At 46.5% G+C, this 18,095-nt stretch overlaps 1 protein-coding gene and 1 non-coding gene across 2 annotated transcripts in view; both read left to right on the top strand.

The window, feature by feature from the left end:
• The first annotated feature begins 1,542 nt into the window (after positions 1 to 1,542).
• On the top strand, positions 1,543 to 1,730 carry LOC142313443 (U2 spliceosomal RNA). Its single transcript, XR_012754472.1, has one exon. It is a non-coding gene; the product is annotated as a U2 spliceosomal RNA (small nuclear RNA).
• An 8,620-nt stretch (positions 1,731 to 10,350) lies between these two features.
• Positions 10,351 to 18,095, top strand: part of LOC142312802 (uncharacterized) — an 87,885-nt gene continuing 80,140 nt past the window's right edge. Inside the window, exon 1 of the mRNA XM_075351787.1 lies at positions 10,351 to 10,907. Within this exon, the coding sequence (XP_075207902.1) occupies positions 10,351 to 10,907 (557 nt within the window). The remainder of the gene's footprint in view (positions 10,908 to 18,095) is intronic.

Raw genomic sequence — 18,095 nt, forward strand, 5'->3', positions numbered from 1 at the left:
AATTCAGCTCTTTAATTTCCACACATCAGGTAGGCCACACCTGAACAAACACAAAAGTAAAAATGAGCAAAATTTCCTAAAATAAGTAAATTGCAATAGTGCATGTAAATAAAATAGGGCCATGGTTAACATTTTTTATAAAAAAAGATAAAAGCCATCCCACCACATCAGGATATCCATAGTGGAATGGTTCTAGCATCTACCAGTTCTCATAACTGAATAAAGGTTTGAACAGGATCAGAATCCAACATGGACATTGAGAAATGGAAAGCTATGTAAATGTAATGTCCAACTGAAAGAATAGGAGGTCACACCTTTGTTTGCATACTTGAAAAATAAATCAAATTAAATGACCTGGAATACGTCTGTCTACATGCAATGTGTAGCAGCATGTTCACACTGGCCATTAAACTGCAACACCCAAGAAAAAAAGAAAACATTAACTTAATATCCTAAAATAACAAGCAATAGTGTATGTAAATAAAATTAGGGTACTTAGTTAACATTGATTTGATCAAAAAGCCATAAAAGCTATCCCTGCACGTCCAGGTGACCATACCGGGACGGTCCTACCATCTAATTTTTCAAACCTTACCATATTTCTAGTCACATAAATGTGAAATAAGGACTCATTGGGAAAATATGTTTAATCTAGATGGAGCACACATCACTTGTGAAGTGAGTTGTTTTGAATCGATGGAAAGTGGAGTTCTTCAGGATAGACTTGGATTTCACAGGTCACCGCTGTCATCGAATTTTATTGAAAAAAACTCCCAATAACAGTACAATCTTCAAAATTTAAAAAAAAACTGAAAATGCACTGTTCCAAATTATAAGGCACAGTAAAGTTTCTAAATATTTTATGTTTTAAATAACTGAAAATACTCATTTGTGGAATTTGCAGCATTAGGAGGTCAGATTCACTGAAATAAAAAAGCTATTTAAATCCAAAATATCCTAACAGGCTAAGTTACATGTTAACAGAGGAATCCCTCTTTGATATCACCTTCACAATTCTTGCATCCATTGAACTTGTGAGTTTTTGAAGGGTTTCTGCTTGAATTTCTTTGCATGATGTCAAAATAGCCTCCCAGAGCTGCTGTCTTGATGTGAACTGCCTCCCACCCTCATAGATTTTTTGCTTGATGATGCTCCAAAGGTTCTCTATAGGGTTGAGGTCGGGGGAAGATGGTGGCCACACCATGAGTTTATCTCTTTTTATGCCCAAAGCAGCCAATGACACAGAGGTATTCTTTGCAGCATGAGATGGCGCATTGTCATGCATGAAGATGATTTTGCTTCTGAAGGCACGTTTCTGCTTTTTGTACCATGGAAGAAAGTTGTCAGTTAGAAACTCTACACTTTGTAGAGGTCATTTTCACACTTTCAGGAATTTTAAAGGCCTACCAGATGTCTCCCCATGATTCCGGCACAAAGCATGACTCCTCCACCTCCTTGCTGACAACCATCCACTAAGCTATTCATCTGGACCATCCAGGGTTGCTCGACACTCATCAGTAAACAATCAGGCGATCACGTTTGTTATTTCCAAGCTCTTCGATAAAAAAAAAAAAAAATCTGATCTTTTCAGTTTAATATCTGATACGTCCCCTATCTGGGGACCATATATTAAATGGATTTTTAGAACAGGGAGATGGAAGAAGAGCTTGCTCTGTCCACTCCACGCATTGACCTGTTATTGAAGTACCTCCAGGACCTGTGCACCCCTTCTTAACCCAGTTTCCAAAAGCAGAATTGAATTAACCTGAATGCCCGATTAATGCATTGATTGAAAACAAACTAGTTAATTTGCTCATTTTGGCCAATTCACTTTTGACATTTTTCCCCTCTTTTTTCCCTCTCTTTCACTGTTGTACTTGCTTGGGTTAAAAGCTGCGCATGATAGCAAACTCATCTGGACTCATCTTGACCAACTCTGCTATGACCTGTGCAGTATCTTGTTCTCTATATTATCTATATCACTTTCAATTGAATGCAATTGATCCCCTTTGGACAGAGTGGATTCAGCTTCTGCTGCAGTGACTGCAGGTGTGAGAAGATGCAGAATTGGCATCAGGTGCTATCTATCAGCTTCCACTCCAATTAAAGTTCCCTGTTTATTACTACCATGCATTGTTTTTTAGTGTTTTCTTTGACCAGTCATGGTGTCTTTCCTGATCTGTTGGCTCCCACTCCTGGAGGAAGATTTTGCTTGCTCTTGGACTTCCAAAAAGAGAGGTCATGATAGACATTTAGCTTCTGAGCCCAGGTGAGGACAGCCATGGGTGATGAATGTGTTGCAAACTGCTGTGAAGCATGATACTGCAACATAAGTAATGTGTTATACTAAGAATGGGCGGCCTAGGAAATGAATTAGCATTTTCATTAAGCATACTTAAACGGGTAATTGGGAAAAGACAAACTGTAAAAAGCACTCTCAGAAAGCACCTAAGTTTTGTTAGTAAGGTTTTCTGTATGCCTGTTTATTTTCCCTTTGGACAGTGCATAACAAGAAGAGACGGAACACTGGCATGTCACAGTGCCGCCATAGAACGTCAAAGCTGCAGCCATGGGACGTCAATGGAATCTCTGCACGTCACAATGCCCCCCGCTGACCTCACAATAGCGCTGCTGCCTATAAAGGTAGCTGCACAGCAATAGTTGCTCAGTGGGCAGGATGGTGGTCTAGGGGAAGGAGGGGGCTTCTCACTCTTCTTCCCGGGTGGTGAGGGTGGTGGGAGGGATACAGAGGGCAGGGATTGGGGGCTGGGGGGAGGGAAAAGATTGGGGTCTGGCGGATAGTGTAAGGGCTTTCTACGGGTATGGATGGGAAAGGGTGGCAGTGAAGGAAAGTCAGGCAGCCTGTCCTGTCTGTGTCTTTTTGTATCATGAATCGGAAAGACCGGAAAGAGGAAGAGGGAGGGGAGGTGCTTGTGGCCAAAAGAAGGAGTTATTCAGATTCATTGCAGTGGTGGGTGGCGGCTGCAAAACACGCCAGGCTTTTTGTTTTTGCCCTGCAAAACAGCCTTTTCAATGTTTGGCTTAGGTGACAAAATGTCTTCTGTAGGCATGGGTTTTTCTCCATCTCCCTAAGATGTGGCCAGCGTAGGCCGAAACCATTTCGGGTTATCGCTTCTTGGCCTTTTGGCTAAGATCCAATGAGGGAAACCTTGCTGGGTCTGGCCTGTGGGTGTTTCCATGGAAGGCGACTTCCGACGCTGTGAATACTGCGATCGTGTGCCTTAAGCATATTTCTTTTAATTGCTCTTGTAAAGAACACGGTTCGTCTGACTGTCTCGGCGGAGAAGAAGAATTCCTTGCAATTAGGACACATTGTGGAGAACGTGATCATGGAGCTGGGCGGCATTGAGCTGGATAAGGTCTTTTGCATGCAAGAATTTCCGTCTTCTGGTCAGTATGATATTTCCTTTTATCATGAGGTAGACTGCCTTAATTTCTACCAAGACCTGCAGAGGCACCATGAGCATATGAGGTACATTTCTGTTATGCCCTTATTTTCTGCTGTTGAGAGACCCCTGACTGTTCATATGTTTAATCGATTTACTGAGACCACCATGATAAAGGCCTTTTTGGCAAGGTACTGTTCCTCTGTGAAAGGTGGCATTCCCCAGAGAAATATCTTTAATGTATTTAATGGAAATATAACATTTTGGGTACGTTTCAGACCTGACCCAGAGGGTGTTGGAGGAATTATGCACCCCCCGGACAATTTTTCAATTGGTTGTAATAGGGGGTTTCTCCATTACCCTGGGCAACCATCTTTTTGCCCAGTTCTTTCCGATATGGACATGTAAAGGAGAATTGCCAGCAGGGGATTACTTGCAGAAACTAAGAAAGGAGGGCATGATGCTGCCAACTGCCCCTCCCCCCCTGTATGTGACCTGTGTGGGAATGCGGATCACACATGTAAGTCCAGCCTGACCGTTGGTGATTAGTATGTTCTCTTGAGAGGAGAAATTTTGACAGGAAACAGGCTAGATTTAATGTGCATGCAAACATTCAAACTGCAAAACTTGGTGAAAAACCTGCAGGAATTGGAATGGAGCCTGTAATGCCTGCTGCAGTGGGGGATTCCCATCCTCCGCCTGCTCCTGCTATTGCTGAGCCTGTGTCTGTTGGTGAGTGTAGTGCTCTGCAGGGGGTCACTAATGACTTGCAGGTGCTGCAGGCCTCCGCTGATTCTGCACCTGTGCTATGTGAGGTGGCTGAGACTCCAGAGGCTGCTCAGGGGAATGCTGCAATCAGCACTGACTTCCCCCAGCTGAGCAGCCCTGAGATGGACACCAGTACTGCTGACCTGTCTGCCCCTGGGGAAATCGCCATGTCATCATCCGAGGAGGACGCTGCAGGAAACAGCAAGTATTTCCCTGCTGAGCTAGTGGCCTGCTTCCACAAGGTGGTCTCTAAGAGAAAAGACAAGAGACCAGTGAAGAGGCTGAAGAAGGGGTCACGGGAGAAAGTTGATTTTTACTCCCAAAACCCCTTTGAGGTTCTAAGTCCGGACTCCAATGCCAGCACTACTTCTCTTTTAGGGGTCATTGAAGACCCTATATCTCCAGGACAATGCTTCCTATCTAATGAAGATGTGTCAGGGTTGTCAGATGTTAACCAGTTTGCTAGTGGGACTTAAATGTTTTCTGTTTTGATGCTTTTTTCCTTTAATTTTTCAGCATGGCTTTGCAACTGAATATTGCCTCTCCGAATGTGAGAGTGTTTCAGTCGTCATATAAGCGTGCGTGTGTGCTTGATTTCTTATCTTCCAAGCATTGTGATGTGGTGTGTGTGCAGGAATGTGGGCTGAATAGGGAACCTAAGAAGTATGAGTGGGGTTTTGGGGAGGTGGTGTGGTCTTTTTCTACACCTGTGACGTTATGGTTTAGCTCAGTACCTCTGTATGTATACAGGCAGTGTTCTGTTTGCCGCGTTTCCACAGCAACGGGGCGTCTGCTTAGCAAATCTGCATAATCTTCATTGCAGACGCCCATTGGACATGCTCGCTGGCATCTGATACTCTAAGCCACGTTATATCTACTGGTGCTGACGCGCCTGCGCTCTGACACTCTGAGTCTCTAGTGATCAAAATAGATCTGACATGCGCAGTTCAGCTTAGGGAGACACAGTAGCCCATGGAGTTTATTGGCAGCCCGGTCCATGTGACCTAGACTGGCGCTATTATTTAAACCCGGACATCCTGTGATCTTTGCGCACAGCCGTGGATTACTCCTCCAGAGAATGCAATATTTTCCCAGCCTCCTAATGAACCTTGGAATTTTGGAAAAGGGGAAACGCGTCGAGGCAAGGCAGAGCAATCATCTAAAAGGGAAGTAACACATTTTATCATCTTCCCTGGATAAGCTTTAACCCATTATATTATATTGCTCTTTTTTTGGTCTGAATCATATTGTATTGGTTGCCATGATACATCTATTGGGCAATTATCTCTCTAATAGGAATAAGCAATATGTTATTGTTGCTTTCCTATTTTTTTCTTGTGTTTAATCCTGCAAAATTTTATTTTGTATAGGTGAATTGTTTTATTATTGCCATTGATATTCACATAGAAATAGGGGAGACCTATTATTTAATGGAATTGACTTTTTCTTCCATTATATTAATGAATTTTTTCCATAATATTAATGTAGGTTACATACCATGTATCATGTAATATGCATTTCCAGCTATTTGCAATAATAGGAGACAGCATATAAACTTCCACCGTGTATTGTGTATCTGTGGTCTGTGAGCATCATTTTTGCATGCAATTGAATTTTGATCACTCATCTGTGATCTGTTTGTGCAAATCTCATGCTCTGAAGACACATATGTGGCAATCTTTAGCATAAAAATAATTTAATTCACTGCAAATTTTAGGGTACAGTGAGGGATAGCCGACGCGAAACAGGGGCGCCCAAAAAAATTATGGTGTCATACCCTCCGTTGTCAGGCAGGAATAAGATCCCATACAGCACTATAGGGATCCCGTATATCTAGTACCCTCATTCTGTTCCCTTACGTGTTCACTTGCACTGGGTGTGATATAACTTTTTAATATTTTGAATAAAAAAAATATTTTATTAGGATTGAGGATTTTCCGTACACTTTTTCTACTATAAATAAGAATGATGGGGTGGGGGTTTTGATTAAAAATAAGGACATTTCCATAAAACAAACTGTAATTGTAGAAGAGGGTAAATGTGTGTGTATTATCTTATGTTACAGGGGGTGAAAATTTAAGTTCATTAATATCTATGCCCCTGCTGATAAGAATCAGAGACTCGCACTGTTTGAGAAATTGCGTTTTTTCTTGCATGGTAAGATTCCTATTTTTGTTGTGGCCGATATAAACTGCATCCTGGACAAAAGGGGCAGGGGCCGGTTCATATGAGTCCAAGGTGGATGTGACCGGAAACCTATGGAATTGTTTAATTTCAGAGTTTTCTTTAAAGGACGCTGTGGATTCCAAGCCAGGACCCTTTACCTACCATGCAGATGATGCTCAGACCGAGTCGCGTTTGGGCTATTTTTTCTTTTCTTCCACTGGGGTAAAATGTGTGAATTATTTGCAAGAAAAGGTTTGTTTCTCTGATCATGAGTGTCTGGTGGGGAGTTTTGAAATTGCTCATTTGTTTTATGGACGTGGTGTGTGAAAAATGAATGTCAGTCTGTTGCAGGATGAAAGGGTAAAGAAGGATTTTGTAAGGCAGTATGCATGGTGGGCTGCAAGGAAAAAAGGTTTTCCAAATTATTGTTATGGTGGGATTGGGTGAAAGTGAGAATCAGTGTGTTTTTCAGGAAAGCTGGGTACAAGAAAGCCAGAAAGAGGAGAAATCTGTACAAGTGGCAGAATAGGAGGATTTCCTACCTGCATGAATGCAAATCTCTGAGTCTGGATGTAAAGTATGAGCTAGAGAAAGCTAAACGTGAGATGAAAGAGTGGTTTGGGGAGGAGGGCAGGAAAATTATTCTGAGATCTAAAATTCAGGTAGGAGAATGAGAAGTGTACCAGTTTCTTCTTTAAGAAGATGTGTGGGGGTGGGCGAGAGATGAATGTAATGTTGGATGAGAATGGTAGTGAGGTGCATGGGAAGGATGTGATCGGTGTAGTGGCTGAAGTCTTTATATGGAGTGAAAGACTGTGATCTGGGAGAGGATGAGGAATTTCTGAATGTGATTGAAAACTTTGTACCTGTATCTAAGTTTCCTTTTTTGCTGAGTGACATTACGGAGGATGAAGTGAAAGAGGTGATTTTTTTTCAGGGGGTGGAAGTCTCCATGGGGTGATGGGATCCCTTGGAAGTTCTATGGTAAGTATTGGGATATTGTTGGGAAGGATGTGGTGTCTATTATGAAGTGTTTGTTTTCTGGTTGTGTGGCGCCCCTGACCTGGTCAGGCACCACTGAGTACTGCACCCATGCTGGGGACAGTACAATACAGGTAATCCAGAAGGCTGACCGGGGTGTGGAACACAGGCGCATAGTAATCAGCTCTCACACATGTACCCATGAGAGGACCCCTGGGGATCCCAGGAGGGGGAAAAGCCTTGACCTTCACTGGAATAGTGGAGGGGGCCAAAAGCCTCCATCTCCTCTCAAGGGGTGTGGTAAGAGAGTCTGGTTGCTAGGTGGCGTAGGCAAGAACAGGAGAGGAGGGGCAGTGAGTCAGTTAGAGCAGAACTCCATAGGGCTCAGTGAGGAGCAGACCTGTGGGGCTGTTGCTGTCTAACAGCGCCCGCGCAGTGGCTACTGACGGGGGAGAACGGTCAACTAGGAGTGCTACCCGAAATCCATCTTCAGCTAAAGAGAGAGCAACGGAGTGGGAAGTAAGGAGACTGCTAGAGAGTACCAGGCCCAAACGGGCGGCAGATCCCGAAGCGGAGATAGATCCAGCTTTCTTTTGCTAAACCTGCCGGTGTGGGGCTCTCAAAGCCCACGCCACAACACCACAAAAAGCCGCAGCCACGTAGCCACAGTTAGGGCCCATAGCTCACAGGAGGCAAGAAGCTGGAGTGATCTGGCCCAGGCAACAAGCACACGGCAAACGAAGGGGAGTGAGGCTTCAGCAACTTCCCTGGGTGACCCCCATAGGGACTCAAAGTCGGGGTCACCCCAAACCACCAAGGGCTAAGGAAGGCGAGTTAGTAGTCACCCTCATAAGTCAGCCTGAAGGACACCTGGTTCCCGCCTGGTTCATCCCAGCTACGCCCGGGTTACTCACCCTGCCATCAACTGTGAGTAAAAACCCTGAAAGACATCCTGCCTGTGTTGAGTCATTCTGCGCCTTGTAGTTCTACACATCTACACAGGGCCCTGGGGCTTGCCTCACTCTCAGGAGGCTACTACAACTGGCTGCACCCACCATCAGCCCCAGGCATCCCTTAACCTGCAGTGGCGGTCCCCACTGACCGCAAATCTGAGAGTGGCGTCACGACAAACTACGAAGAAGATTCCCTACCTGTGACGAGATCCAGCTACGTGGAGTCCCTGAAGGTAATGCACCGACACAACACTTGTGGGGCTTCACAGTTGCAGGACGACTGACAGTATGAAGCAAGGAGTTGTGGTATTGCTGCTTAAGAAAGGTGACCGGCGAGTGGTGGGTAATTGGCGTCCGATCACGCTACTGAATGTGGATTATAAAATATTTGCCAAGCTTTTAGCCAATCGCATGAGGGAGGTAATTTCATATGTTATTATGGAGGATCAGTGGTGTGCGGTTCCTAAGAGGAGGATTCATGAGAACGTGGTGTTAGTGAGAGATATGATTGGGGATTGTATGGTGAAAAAACCTCACATAAGTGCATCAAGGGGTATTCAAGACAAAACCACCAGGCAGAAAAAAAACTCCCATAAAATATCAAACTTTATTATAAACCAAAAATTTCAAAAGTGAAGGGAAAACCAGGTTGTATATAGCCTACACTTCAGGAGATGGGGCCCCGGGCCAGAATTCCCTAATGTCTCCTTCCCTGACCGCGGAGGTTGGCACCCTATATATAACGAAATGGCGTCCCCGCTCAACAAGGACTGGCCCTTATGACCCTATGCTGATATCTATAGGTGCTGCTAGTCTAATTGAGGGCCTTATAAATTCAATGTGATACCACCAGATCCATCCAGATCAGTTATTCTTTCCCATCAGAATTTCCTTATATCATGTCCACAAACAAGTATATTTACTTTCAAGACAGTTTTTGTTGACCACAATAGTTACTGGAAATAATGGATCAAGGATGTAAATTGTTGTGACTCAATAGTCATTTTAGTAAGATCATGGCAAAAAGAAGTCTGAGGATCTGAAGGAGGAGTCAGAAAAAGCCAATGGTGCGGTATCACAGAGGAAATCAAAGCAGGATGTACAAAAAGGTGAGGTAACAGAGAAAAGAGAACAGAGGATGGGACAAAGACGGAAGTGCAAAAGAAAGAGTCTGAGGATGGAAGAAGGTGTAAAACGTAGTAGAGCGTTTGCAGCATCTGACTGTGCTGAATCTACTAAGGGAGTTGCATATTACAAGCAGCTTTTTGGGAAATTTAAGGCGGAGTAACTAATGGATAGTTTGTTAACGGAGGTGAAGAGAAGCTTGAAAGAACATAAAGAGGACTTCTTTCAACGGTATGAAATTCCTGGGAATTTTAGATCTGCGTATAACCGTGGAAACATAAATGATGTATTAAGTACAGTAGCAATTATTGAGTATGATAATGGGTTTAGGTATTATACTTAACTAAAAAGTAGGCTTTTTGGGAATAGTTGACAAATTAGAAAGTAAGACAGTTTAATTTGTAATAGATAAGTTTAGAGTTCCGTATAGATTTCTATTGTATATTTTTTACTGTATTTGTTTTTTTAAATATGGATTTAAGATTTCAATGATGAATGTCTGCTCTGAGAGTCATGACTTAATGACTGACGTGAGCTTTGGACATGTCTGACGGAAATCGGATCTGTTCTTATCAGAACAACTGAGCTAGCTACACTTGACGAGATTCGATCGGGAAGACGAGTTCTAAAGCCCAGCCGATACCGGAAGACGGAGATCGGATGGAGGAAAAGCTCGCATGACCGAAGGAACATAGCGGGAGAAGACACCCAGAGAAGAATCGAAGATCCAGCTCTGGGAACTCAAGCAGGAACCTGCCATGGCAAGCAAGGGAGAGAAGACTGCCAAGAAGGCTCATCCAGATTCTGCTTTGGCCCAAGGGGCCCTTACCTCCGATGCTGGCCAGCCAGATGGAGCCCAGATGCCGGCCCAAAAGGATCCAACCCTGGAGCCTTGGATGCGGCAGACGGTACCTTTGAAGCTGAAGGCGGTGGATGGTAGGGTGCCGGACATGTCCAGCTACGTGTTCTGCACAAAGATGATTCTGGATCATGGCTTCTCCAGGGCGGAAACCCTCAGTGTCCAGACCTTCTTGATAGGCATCTTCCTAGTAACCTTCGCCACAGTGAACGCCTGCAGGAGATACTGGGAGGCAATGAATGCAGCGATGCCGGAGTCACCTTTTCATTCTTTTATAGGATCCTGTCCTATACAGAGGGGTGAGAAGAGGATCACAGTCTCCATGCGGAACCTGCAAACCCCAGGAAGAGACATTTCCACGTTCCTGAGACGCTTCTGCACAGTGGTGAGGGAGCCATCCCACATCCTTAATGGCAGCGGATGCTGGACGGGTAAGTGGTCAGTAACCGTTCGACTTCACAGGGAACTAGCATCCGAAGATGGCCTTCAGCACCTGCCCCCGACATTCTCTCTGGAAAACTCCTTTGGTCTCATCTACTACCCGGACATGCCACACAACTACAGGAAATGTGGCGGGAAAAGGCATTCAATGAAGACCTGCCAGGAGGACACCTGCAGGGTTTGCTGGGTTACGGGACACAGCTCCAAGAATTGTCAGACGAAGATGACATGCAACCTATGTGGACTGGCGGCCCACCTTTCCAAGGACTGCCCACAGCGAGAGAAATCCTGGGCAATTGTGGCGGCGGCGGCAACCCAAGCTCGGGTAGTCACGGCTTCGTCAACTAAGGCAGCTATGCCAAGGTGGCCAAGAACCTGGCGACTGCGGCTCCAGCTGAGGCCCTAGCAGCCACGGAGTCCAAGAAAAAGAAGGGTAAGAAAACTGTTGCCCCCTCCCTGGTCCCCCCCCCTGTCCAAACCCCTCCCCCCACGGCCACCACTACTGAGGATTCCACCACCTCCACCTCTTTTCCCTACTCCTCAGTTGGTGTCCTCACCCCCCCCCACCCCAGACCATAAGAGTAGAGGGCCTCAGCACTGCAGCTCTTGTCACCTCAGGTACAAGCCAGAGGAAGGTGGAAGATAGCCCTGTCGCAAAAGCTTCCAAGATGTTCATTGTGGAGATCAAACCAACCCAGGAAGAGGAGGACGACCTCCTCCCGGAACCAGATGGTGGAGTCCCTGGTGGCCGAAGAAGAAATGGAGGAGTCGGAAGCCACCGAGGCAACATCCCTACTCGATCAGCTAAAAGAGGAGGGTCTGCTGGAGTTACCTTCACCGACAGACGCCAAAGAGGAGGAACCGACCGGAGTGGTAACTAAGGCACACCGCCTGCGCTAGCTTTCTCTTTCCTCCAATGACTGCTAACATTGACATCTTTTCCATTAATGTTAGGAGCATCAGAGACAAGTTGAGACGTCAGACGATCTTTGCGTTCCTTAACACAGCCTAGTGATTCATTTTTCTTGCATATGGAAAATAGATAAGCCGGTCCTTTGAGCGCTAATAATAGATCTATTATCTCAGGTTTTCATTGTGAATAATTGTGCTTTATTCGTGACAATTAGATTAAAATAAAGCTCTTGTTATCACAACGCGTTTCAGCAAGATAAACTTGCCATCATCAGTTCCTGATAATAGATCTATTATTAGCGCTCAAAGGATCGGCTTATCTATTTCCCATATGCATTCACTCCCCTAAGGGATTCCGGTATAGAGCTGCTGAAAGCAATAGATTTAATCATCCCAAATAACCTTTGAGGGAAGACAAACGGCCGCAATTAGTTCAAGGATCTCATGAGTCGGGGAACCAGGAACCAGGAGCGGTCATCTCCCCAGGTCCACCCAGCCTAACATCGGATAACGCCAGCCGAGATAACCCACCATCCTCCAGAGGATTTACACGATCATCACCGAGGTTGTGCGAGGGCGCACAACCTAATCAGGTGAGCAGTTTTCAATACACTGTACTAACTTTGTCCCACGGGTGCTTTTCATATGCGCTATCTTTATTTTCAGTGACTCATTTTTCTTGCAGGAATGCTCCCTTCCCTCCTCTAGGTCCTTCAACCATCTGGACAGGGAGTGGACCCATGGCCCATCCTACTGGTCCGACGGGACCGACTGTAGGTCCGCAAGGATCGCCGTGTAAATCAGGAGAAGTGCCTTCACATTGGACTCAGTTCATGAACTCATCTGCGTCAGGTTACTGCTCGTGGATGGCACCTGGGCAGGAGAACCTGTCAGATTCATCATCGACTGGAGCTCCTCCAAGCCCTGCGCCCTTAGCTTGCCACCACCAGGACGGTAGTGATGGCCGGGGATTTCAACTGCCCGATTGATGAGGATGGACGCAGTTCTAGAATGGCTGCCAAGTTGGACGTCACATCCAAACTGCTCATTGAGATGGTGACCGAAGCCTCTCTTGTGGACGTTGTAGGCTCCATCAGACACGGATCCATGAACTATTCATTGTGCCGACCCGATGGCTTGCTGCGTTCCAGGATTGACTTTGTGTTTACCTCTCGGGCGGAGTTGGCACTTGATGGTCCCCTGCTTCTTCTCTGACCGCTGGGCCATGGCCTTCCCATTGGCCCTGGCTCTTGGAAGCTTAACTGCTCTCTGCTGGAAATGGGTGAAGTTCTGGAGGAGCTTAGAGCTGCCTACTCCACGTTGCAGGCCTACAAGGCAGGCTTCCAGTCTGTTTCTGACTGGTGGGAATACGTTAAACTCGAGCTCCATTTCTTCTTTCAGGCAAAGAGTCAACAACAGGCGTGTCTGAAGAAGAGGGACTTCAGGAGACTCCAGCGTGAGCTGCATTCCCTGCAGGACCTTCTTCGATGCGGCTGGGACATGATCAAGGAGCTGGAGGAGACTAATAAGATCCTGAAAAGGCACTTTGAGGAAGAGCCCAAGCGAATCGTCTTCCGTTGCAAAGTAGGGAACCTAGAGAAGGGTGAGAAATGTAACTCGTTCTTTTTCAGGAAACTCCATGCCGGTTATACATCCCTGAATGAGCTACAAGAGGAGAGTGGAAACATGCGACGCGGGAAAGAGAAAGTGATGAAGGTCATCAGCGAACTCTATCCCCGCAAGACTACCGAGGCCGCCAATAAGTTCCTGTCAGGTATCACTAACCATCTTGACCCTGCAGACGCAGCAGCAATGGACGTCCCTCTTACGGTGGACGAGCTGCTCTCGGCCGCCAATTCCTTTAGGTCTGGCAGGACACCGGGCAGTGACGGCCTCCCAGCAGACCTCTATGTAGCGCTGGAAGACCTCATCTGTCCGGACTTGTTGGAGCTGTATGGGGTGATGGTGGTGGAGGGCAGAACGCCTCCGTCTTTGAGGGTAGGATTGGTCACGATCCTGTACAAGCGTAAAGGAGAGAGGTGCGACCTGAAGAATTGGCGTCCCCATCACCCTTCTGAACGTCGACTACAAAATCCTGGCCAAGACGATAACAACCAGATCTAAGACGGTTATCGGACGGATCATCCACGCGGATCAGACCTGCGGCATCCCCGGACATCGCATCGCAGACAGCCTGGCTCTCATGCGGGACACGGTCGAGTACATCAAGGCCCGCCGGGTGCACGCATCCCTGATCTCGGATCAGGAAAAGGCCTTCAACCATGTTTCCTATGAGTTTCTGGGCAAAGCGCTGCACAGGTTATAATTGGGTAACATGTTTTGTTCGTATGTCCAACTAATGTATTTTGATATTCACAGCTCGGTGTTGGTAAACAGCTGGCTGACTGACCTCTTCCCGGTCCTCTTAGGGGTCAGGCAAGGCTGTCCTCTGTCACCTCTTCTTTTTGTTTGTGTTATAGAGCTCTTTGCAGAGGCTATCCAGCGGAATGGAAAGATCAGAGAGATCACCGCATTAGGTCCAGAACGCTTCGAGGTCTACATTGATGACGTGACCTTTTTCAGTGCGGACCGGCGCTCAGTCGACATCCTCGTCCAGACCTGTGAGACCTTCGGACGGGCTTCAGGAGCCAAAGTCAACTGCGGGAAGTCGGAAGCCATGCTCTTCGGGGACTGGCAGCTGGCCTCCTCCGCCCCTTCCCCATCAACATCCAGCCGGATTTCATCAAGGTTCTTGGAGTCTGGTTCGAGAAGGAAGAAGCGGCTCTCAAGTCCTGGGAGGAACGCTTGACCAAGATCAACCAATGGATTGGACTGTGGAGCCACAGACGCCTCACTTGTGAGGGCAAAGCACTGGTCCTGCACAACAAAGTACTGCCCGTGCTGCAGTACACGGCCCAGGCCTGGCCCCCCTTCATCACCGTGTCCAGGACCATCACCAGGATGGTGTTTTGTTTTGTCTGGGGATCCAAGATGGACAGTAAAGCGGACCATCATGTACAAGTATCCTTGCAAGGGTGGGAACGGTGTACCCGATATCCCCACCCTCCTGCGATCCTCCTTCGTATGTGACTGCGTTCGCCGAACTCTACGAGTTAAGAGAGGTTCTGTGGGCAAGTCCATGTCTCTTTTCTTCCTGCTCCCAATTTGGAGAAGGTTCGGCTGGGACAAGTGGGACAGCTCCTACCCCTGCAACTAGATGTTGCCATGGTTCTTGAGGGAACACCAACTGGAGGGACTTAAGCCCAATTTGTAGAAGCCAAAGACTATCCACAAACTCATCATAGCCAAGGACGACATGGAGAACATTCCAGGACTTCATCACGACACACTGGAGACTGTTTGGAGCAACGTATCGTCGGCTGAATTGACCAACGGGCACAAGGACTTGTCGTGGATGGCGATACAGGGCGAACTGCCCGTCCGGTCATTCGTGCACACCCGGTCATTCGTGCACGTCCGGAACCTGTGCAAAACCCGGTACTGCCCAAGGTGCCCCTTCGTGGAAGAAACATCACTGCACGCCTTTTGGGACTGCCGTTTTACACAGCGCCAGTTGGTTGCCCTGGAGGATGACCTGAGGAACTCTGTCCCCAGAGTGAGCCTATCGTACCATTCCATACTTTATGGGCTCTTCCCTGGGACCCACACCGTTAGAGTCATCCAGGAGGCTTGGCGCCTTATGAACTGCTTTAAGGACACTATTTGGGTCGCCAGGAACCAGCTCATCTTGAAGAGGGAGAGTATGTCCATCCAGGATTGCCGAAGGCTGATCCACAGCCTGCTCAGAGACTATTCCATCATGAACAGTCCGGACGACAGCGCCGAGGAGGAGGTTTAAACCTCTTTCCCGCCCCCTTCCTCCTTTTCCCGTTTATGTGTATCTTTCAATAAAGCTTCAGACCTGTAATTTCCCCACCCTATCCTCTCTTTCCCTACCCCCTTCCCCAATCACTGATTCGTCGTTATTTATTGTCTAACTTTTTCTTTCAGCTTGAGTGTTACGGATAGCATAGAAGCATGATGTATAGTTTAGTGCATCGTACTCGATTGCTATGTAAGAATGATTGTATATTTCAGTGTGTACGGGGCTGCGGCACCATACACTGTTAATTTTCTGATCAATGCACGATAATAAAGATGCTATTAAATTAAAAAAAAGCAAAAGCTTCTCAATTGCTGCCCTTGGCCTTGTAGCTTAAATGGCTGCATGCTGCTTTTGGGGGTAGTGAGCGAGAGACGAGAAGGTGACGCATTTTCGCTCAGATCATGTGTCTGAGCCTAGAAGGTGCAAGGTGATCCTTTAAGCAGATTTTCTGCTGCTTTCTACTATGGTCCAGGACCGACAGCTGTGAAGAAGATGGTTTTTACAAAGAATACAATTCGCATCGTGGTGGATTTTGGAAGCCAGAACTGTAACAATGTCGTTCATGTGGTGAGAGGTATAATAGAGGGTAAAGCAGGTGCACGGCGTGCGGACATTTTTAGCGTAAACGAGTTCCGGAATAGAGGTACTTATGGCATTACTTTTGTTAATGAGGGCGTTTGCCTGAATGTATTTGAATGGCCTAGGCAGAATGAAGGGGACCCTTGTATGGAAGGTATCCGTGCGGAGCCTTTATTTGGACTCCAAGAAAGGGTAATAACTCTGACTCTGTATAACCCCTACACTGAGATTAGCCTGCTGGAACAGTTCCTATCTCGCTATTGTGAGTATGTACGCCCTGCGGAGCGATAAAAAAAATAAGCTGGGTATTTATAATTATAAATATGTTTTCCAGGTGAAGTTGAAGGCAGGTGCGACCTGTGTGGGGGGATTCCAACACCCTCCAGCAAACGTTTCTGTTGCGGGACACAGGGGCTTCCTCACTTATCCAGGTCAACCTCTGTATTGCAGGAACTGCTTTAAATTTGGGCACATACAGAGAGGTTGTGATAAAGGACTGTGCTGCCGTAAACTAAAGGGCCACACTGCTGATCAGTGCACAGTCCCTAAATGCTGGGATGGATGTGGGAGTACAGAGCATGTGTAACGGGAATGTCCGATCGCCAGGCCCCGGCAGTCGGAAGAAGAGCAGCGGGAGAGGGAGGAGTTACGACGCCGGCTTACGGAAGTGGCGTGGTGCTGTGAGGATGCACAGAGGCGGGAGGAGAGCATGCAGGAGGAGATGTGGGGGAAAGAGTCTGCGGCCGCTGCGTCACAGAAGGCATGTGAGTCAGATTTGGCTCTGCCTCCTCTTGCAGAGCACCAGAGAGCCAAGCGCCAGGAGGAAACAGGGCAGCGGTGCCACGTGTAGAGTGCACAACGCTGAAAGGGAAAGTGAAAGATGTATTGCGGGGAGCTGACCCTGTCCTTAAGCTCCAGCCTGCGTGGTTCATGGGACGGGGAACAGAAAAGGCTGAGGAGGCTGTGGAAAGTGTGCTGCATGATTCTGACCCCAGGAATATCAGTGATTTCTCCTCTGATGAGGACCCTGGGGGAAGAAAGTGTCACAGAGAGGGTGGTGGAAATTCAACTGGAGAAGATCATGTGGATGAGGGAGAAATTCAGAGAAAGACTGGCCGCAAGAAGCTGAAGATCGAGGAATATATGGAGGCCAGCGAGGCAGAAAGCTGCAATGCACAGAAGGACAATAATGGTGCTGGCTAGTTACTGTGTTTTTCAGTGACGGGCTAGTATTATTTTTGCAGCATTGAAATATTACAATGGCTCATAACTGGTTTCTGGAGAGGTGCTTTTTTTTTCTTTCTGTAATGAGTCTGAATTATAAGCCTGGTTTGTGCTCTTTATTAGTTTTTGGCTGCATATTTTCGTGGATATAATTTTTACTTTGCTATCCCAAAATGTAAGAGTTTTTAAAAATAAGTTCAGGAGGGCAGCGATTTTTGATTTTTTCTCAACGCAGGATGCGGATATTTTTTGTTTACAGGAGTGTGGAATTGTGGATGGTGTAAATGCGAGTGAATGGACTTATGGAGCGTCTGTGTGGTCTGGGAGTGTTGAAAATAAAAATGATGGGCTAGGTGTTTTGGTGAAAGGAAGGGAAATTGTTTTAAGTGACTGTAGTGATTGAAGTGGGGAGGTGTATCTTAGCTAATTTTTTGTATAGAAATGTTAAGTTTTGTGTAATTAATGTCTATGCGCTGGTGGATAAAAATGAGCGCAAATGCTTATTTGAAAAAATTAAGTTTTTTGTTCAAGGGAGAGTGCCTGTGGTGATTGTGGGGGATATGAATATTGATGTGGGGAAAGTGAATGTGGATGTGACTGGGAGACTTTTGTTATATTTGGTGAATGATTTTGCTTTGTGTGATGTGCAGGGGGCGTGTAATATAAGGCTATGTGCGCACTAGGCTTTTTTTACCGCGTTTTTCAGGTGCATTTTTGTTCAGAAAACTGTATGACTTTGTTTCACAAGCAAAGTCTATAAGTTCATGTTTGCTGTCTGCACACAGCAATTTTTT

Source organism: Anomaloglossus baeobatrachus, chromosome 5 (genome assembly GCF_048569485.1).
Source record: "Anomaloglossus baeobatrachus isolate aAnoBae1 chromosome 5, aAnoBae1.hap1, whole genome shotgun sequence".
Classification (NCBI taxonomy): domain Eukaryota; kingdom Metazoa; phylum Chordata; class Amphibia; order Anura; family Aromobatidae; genus Anomaloglossus; species Anomaloglossus baeobatrachus.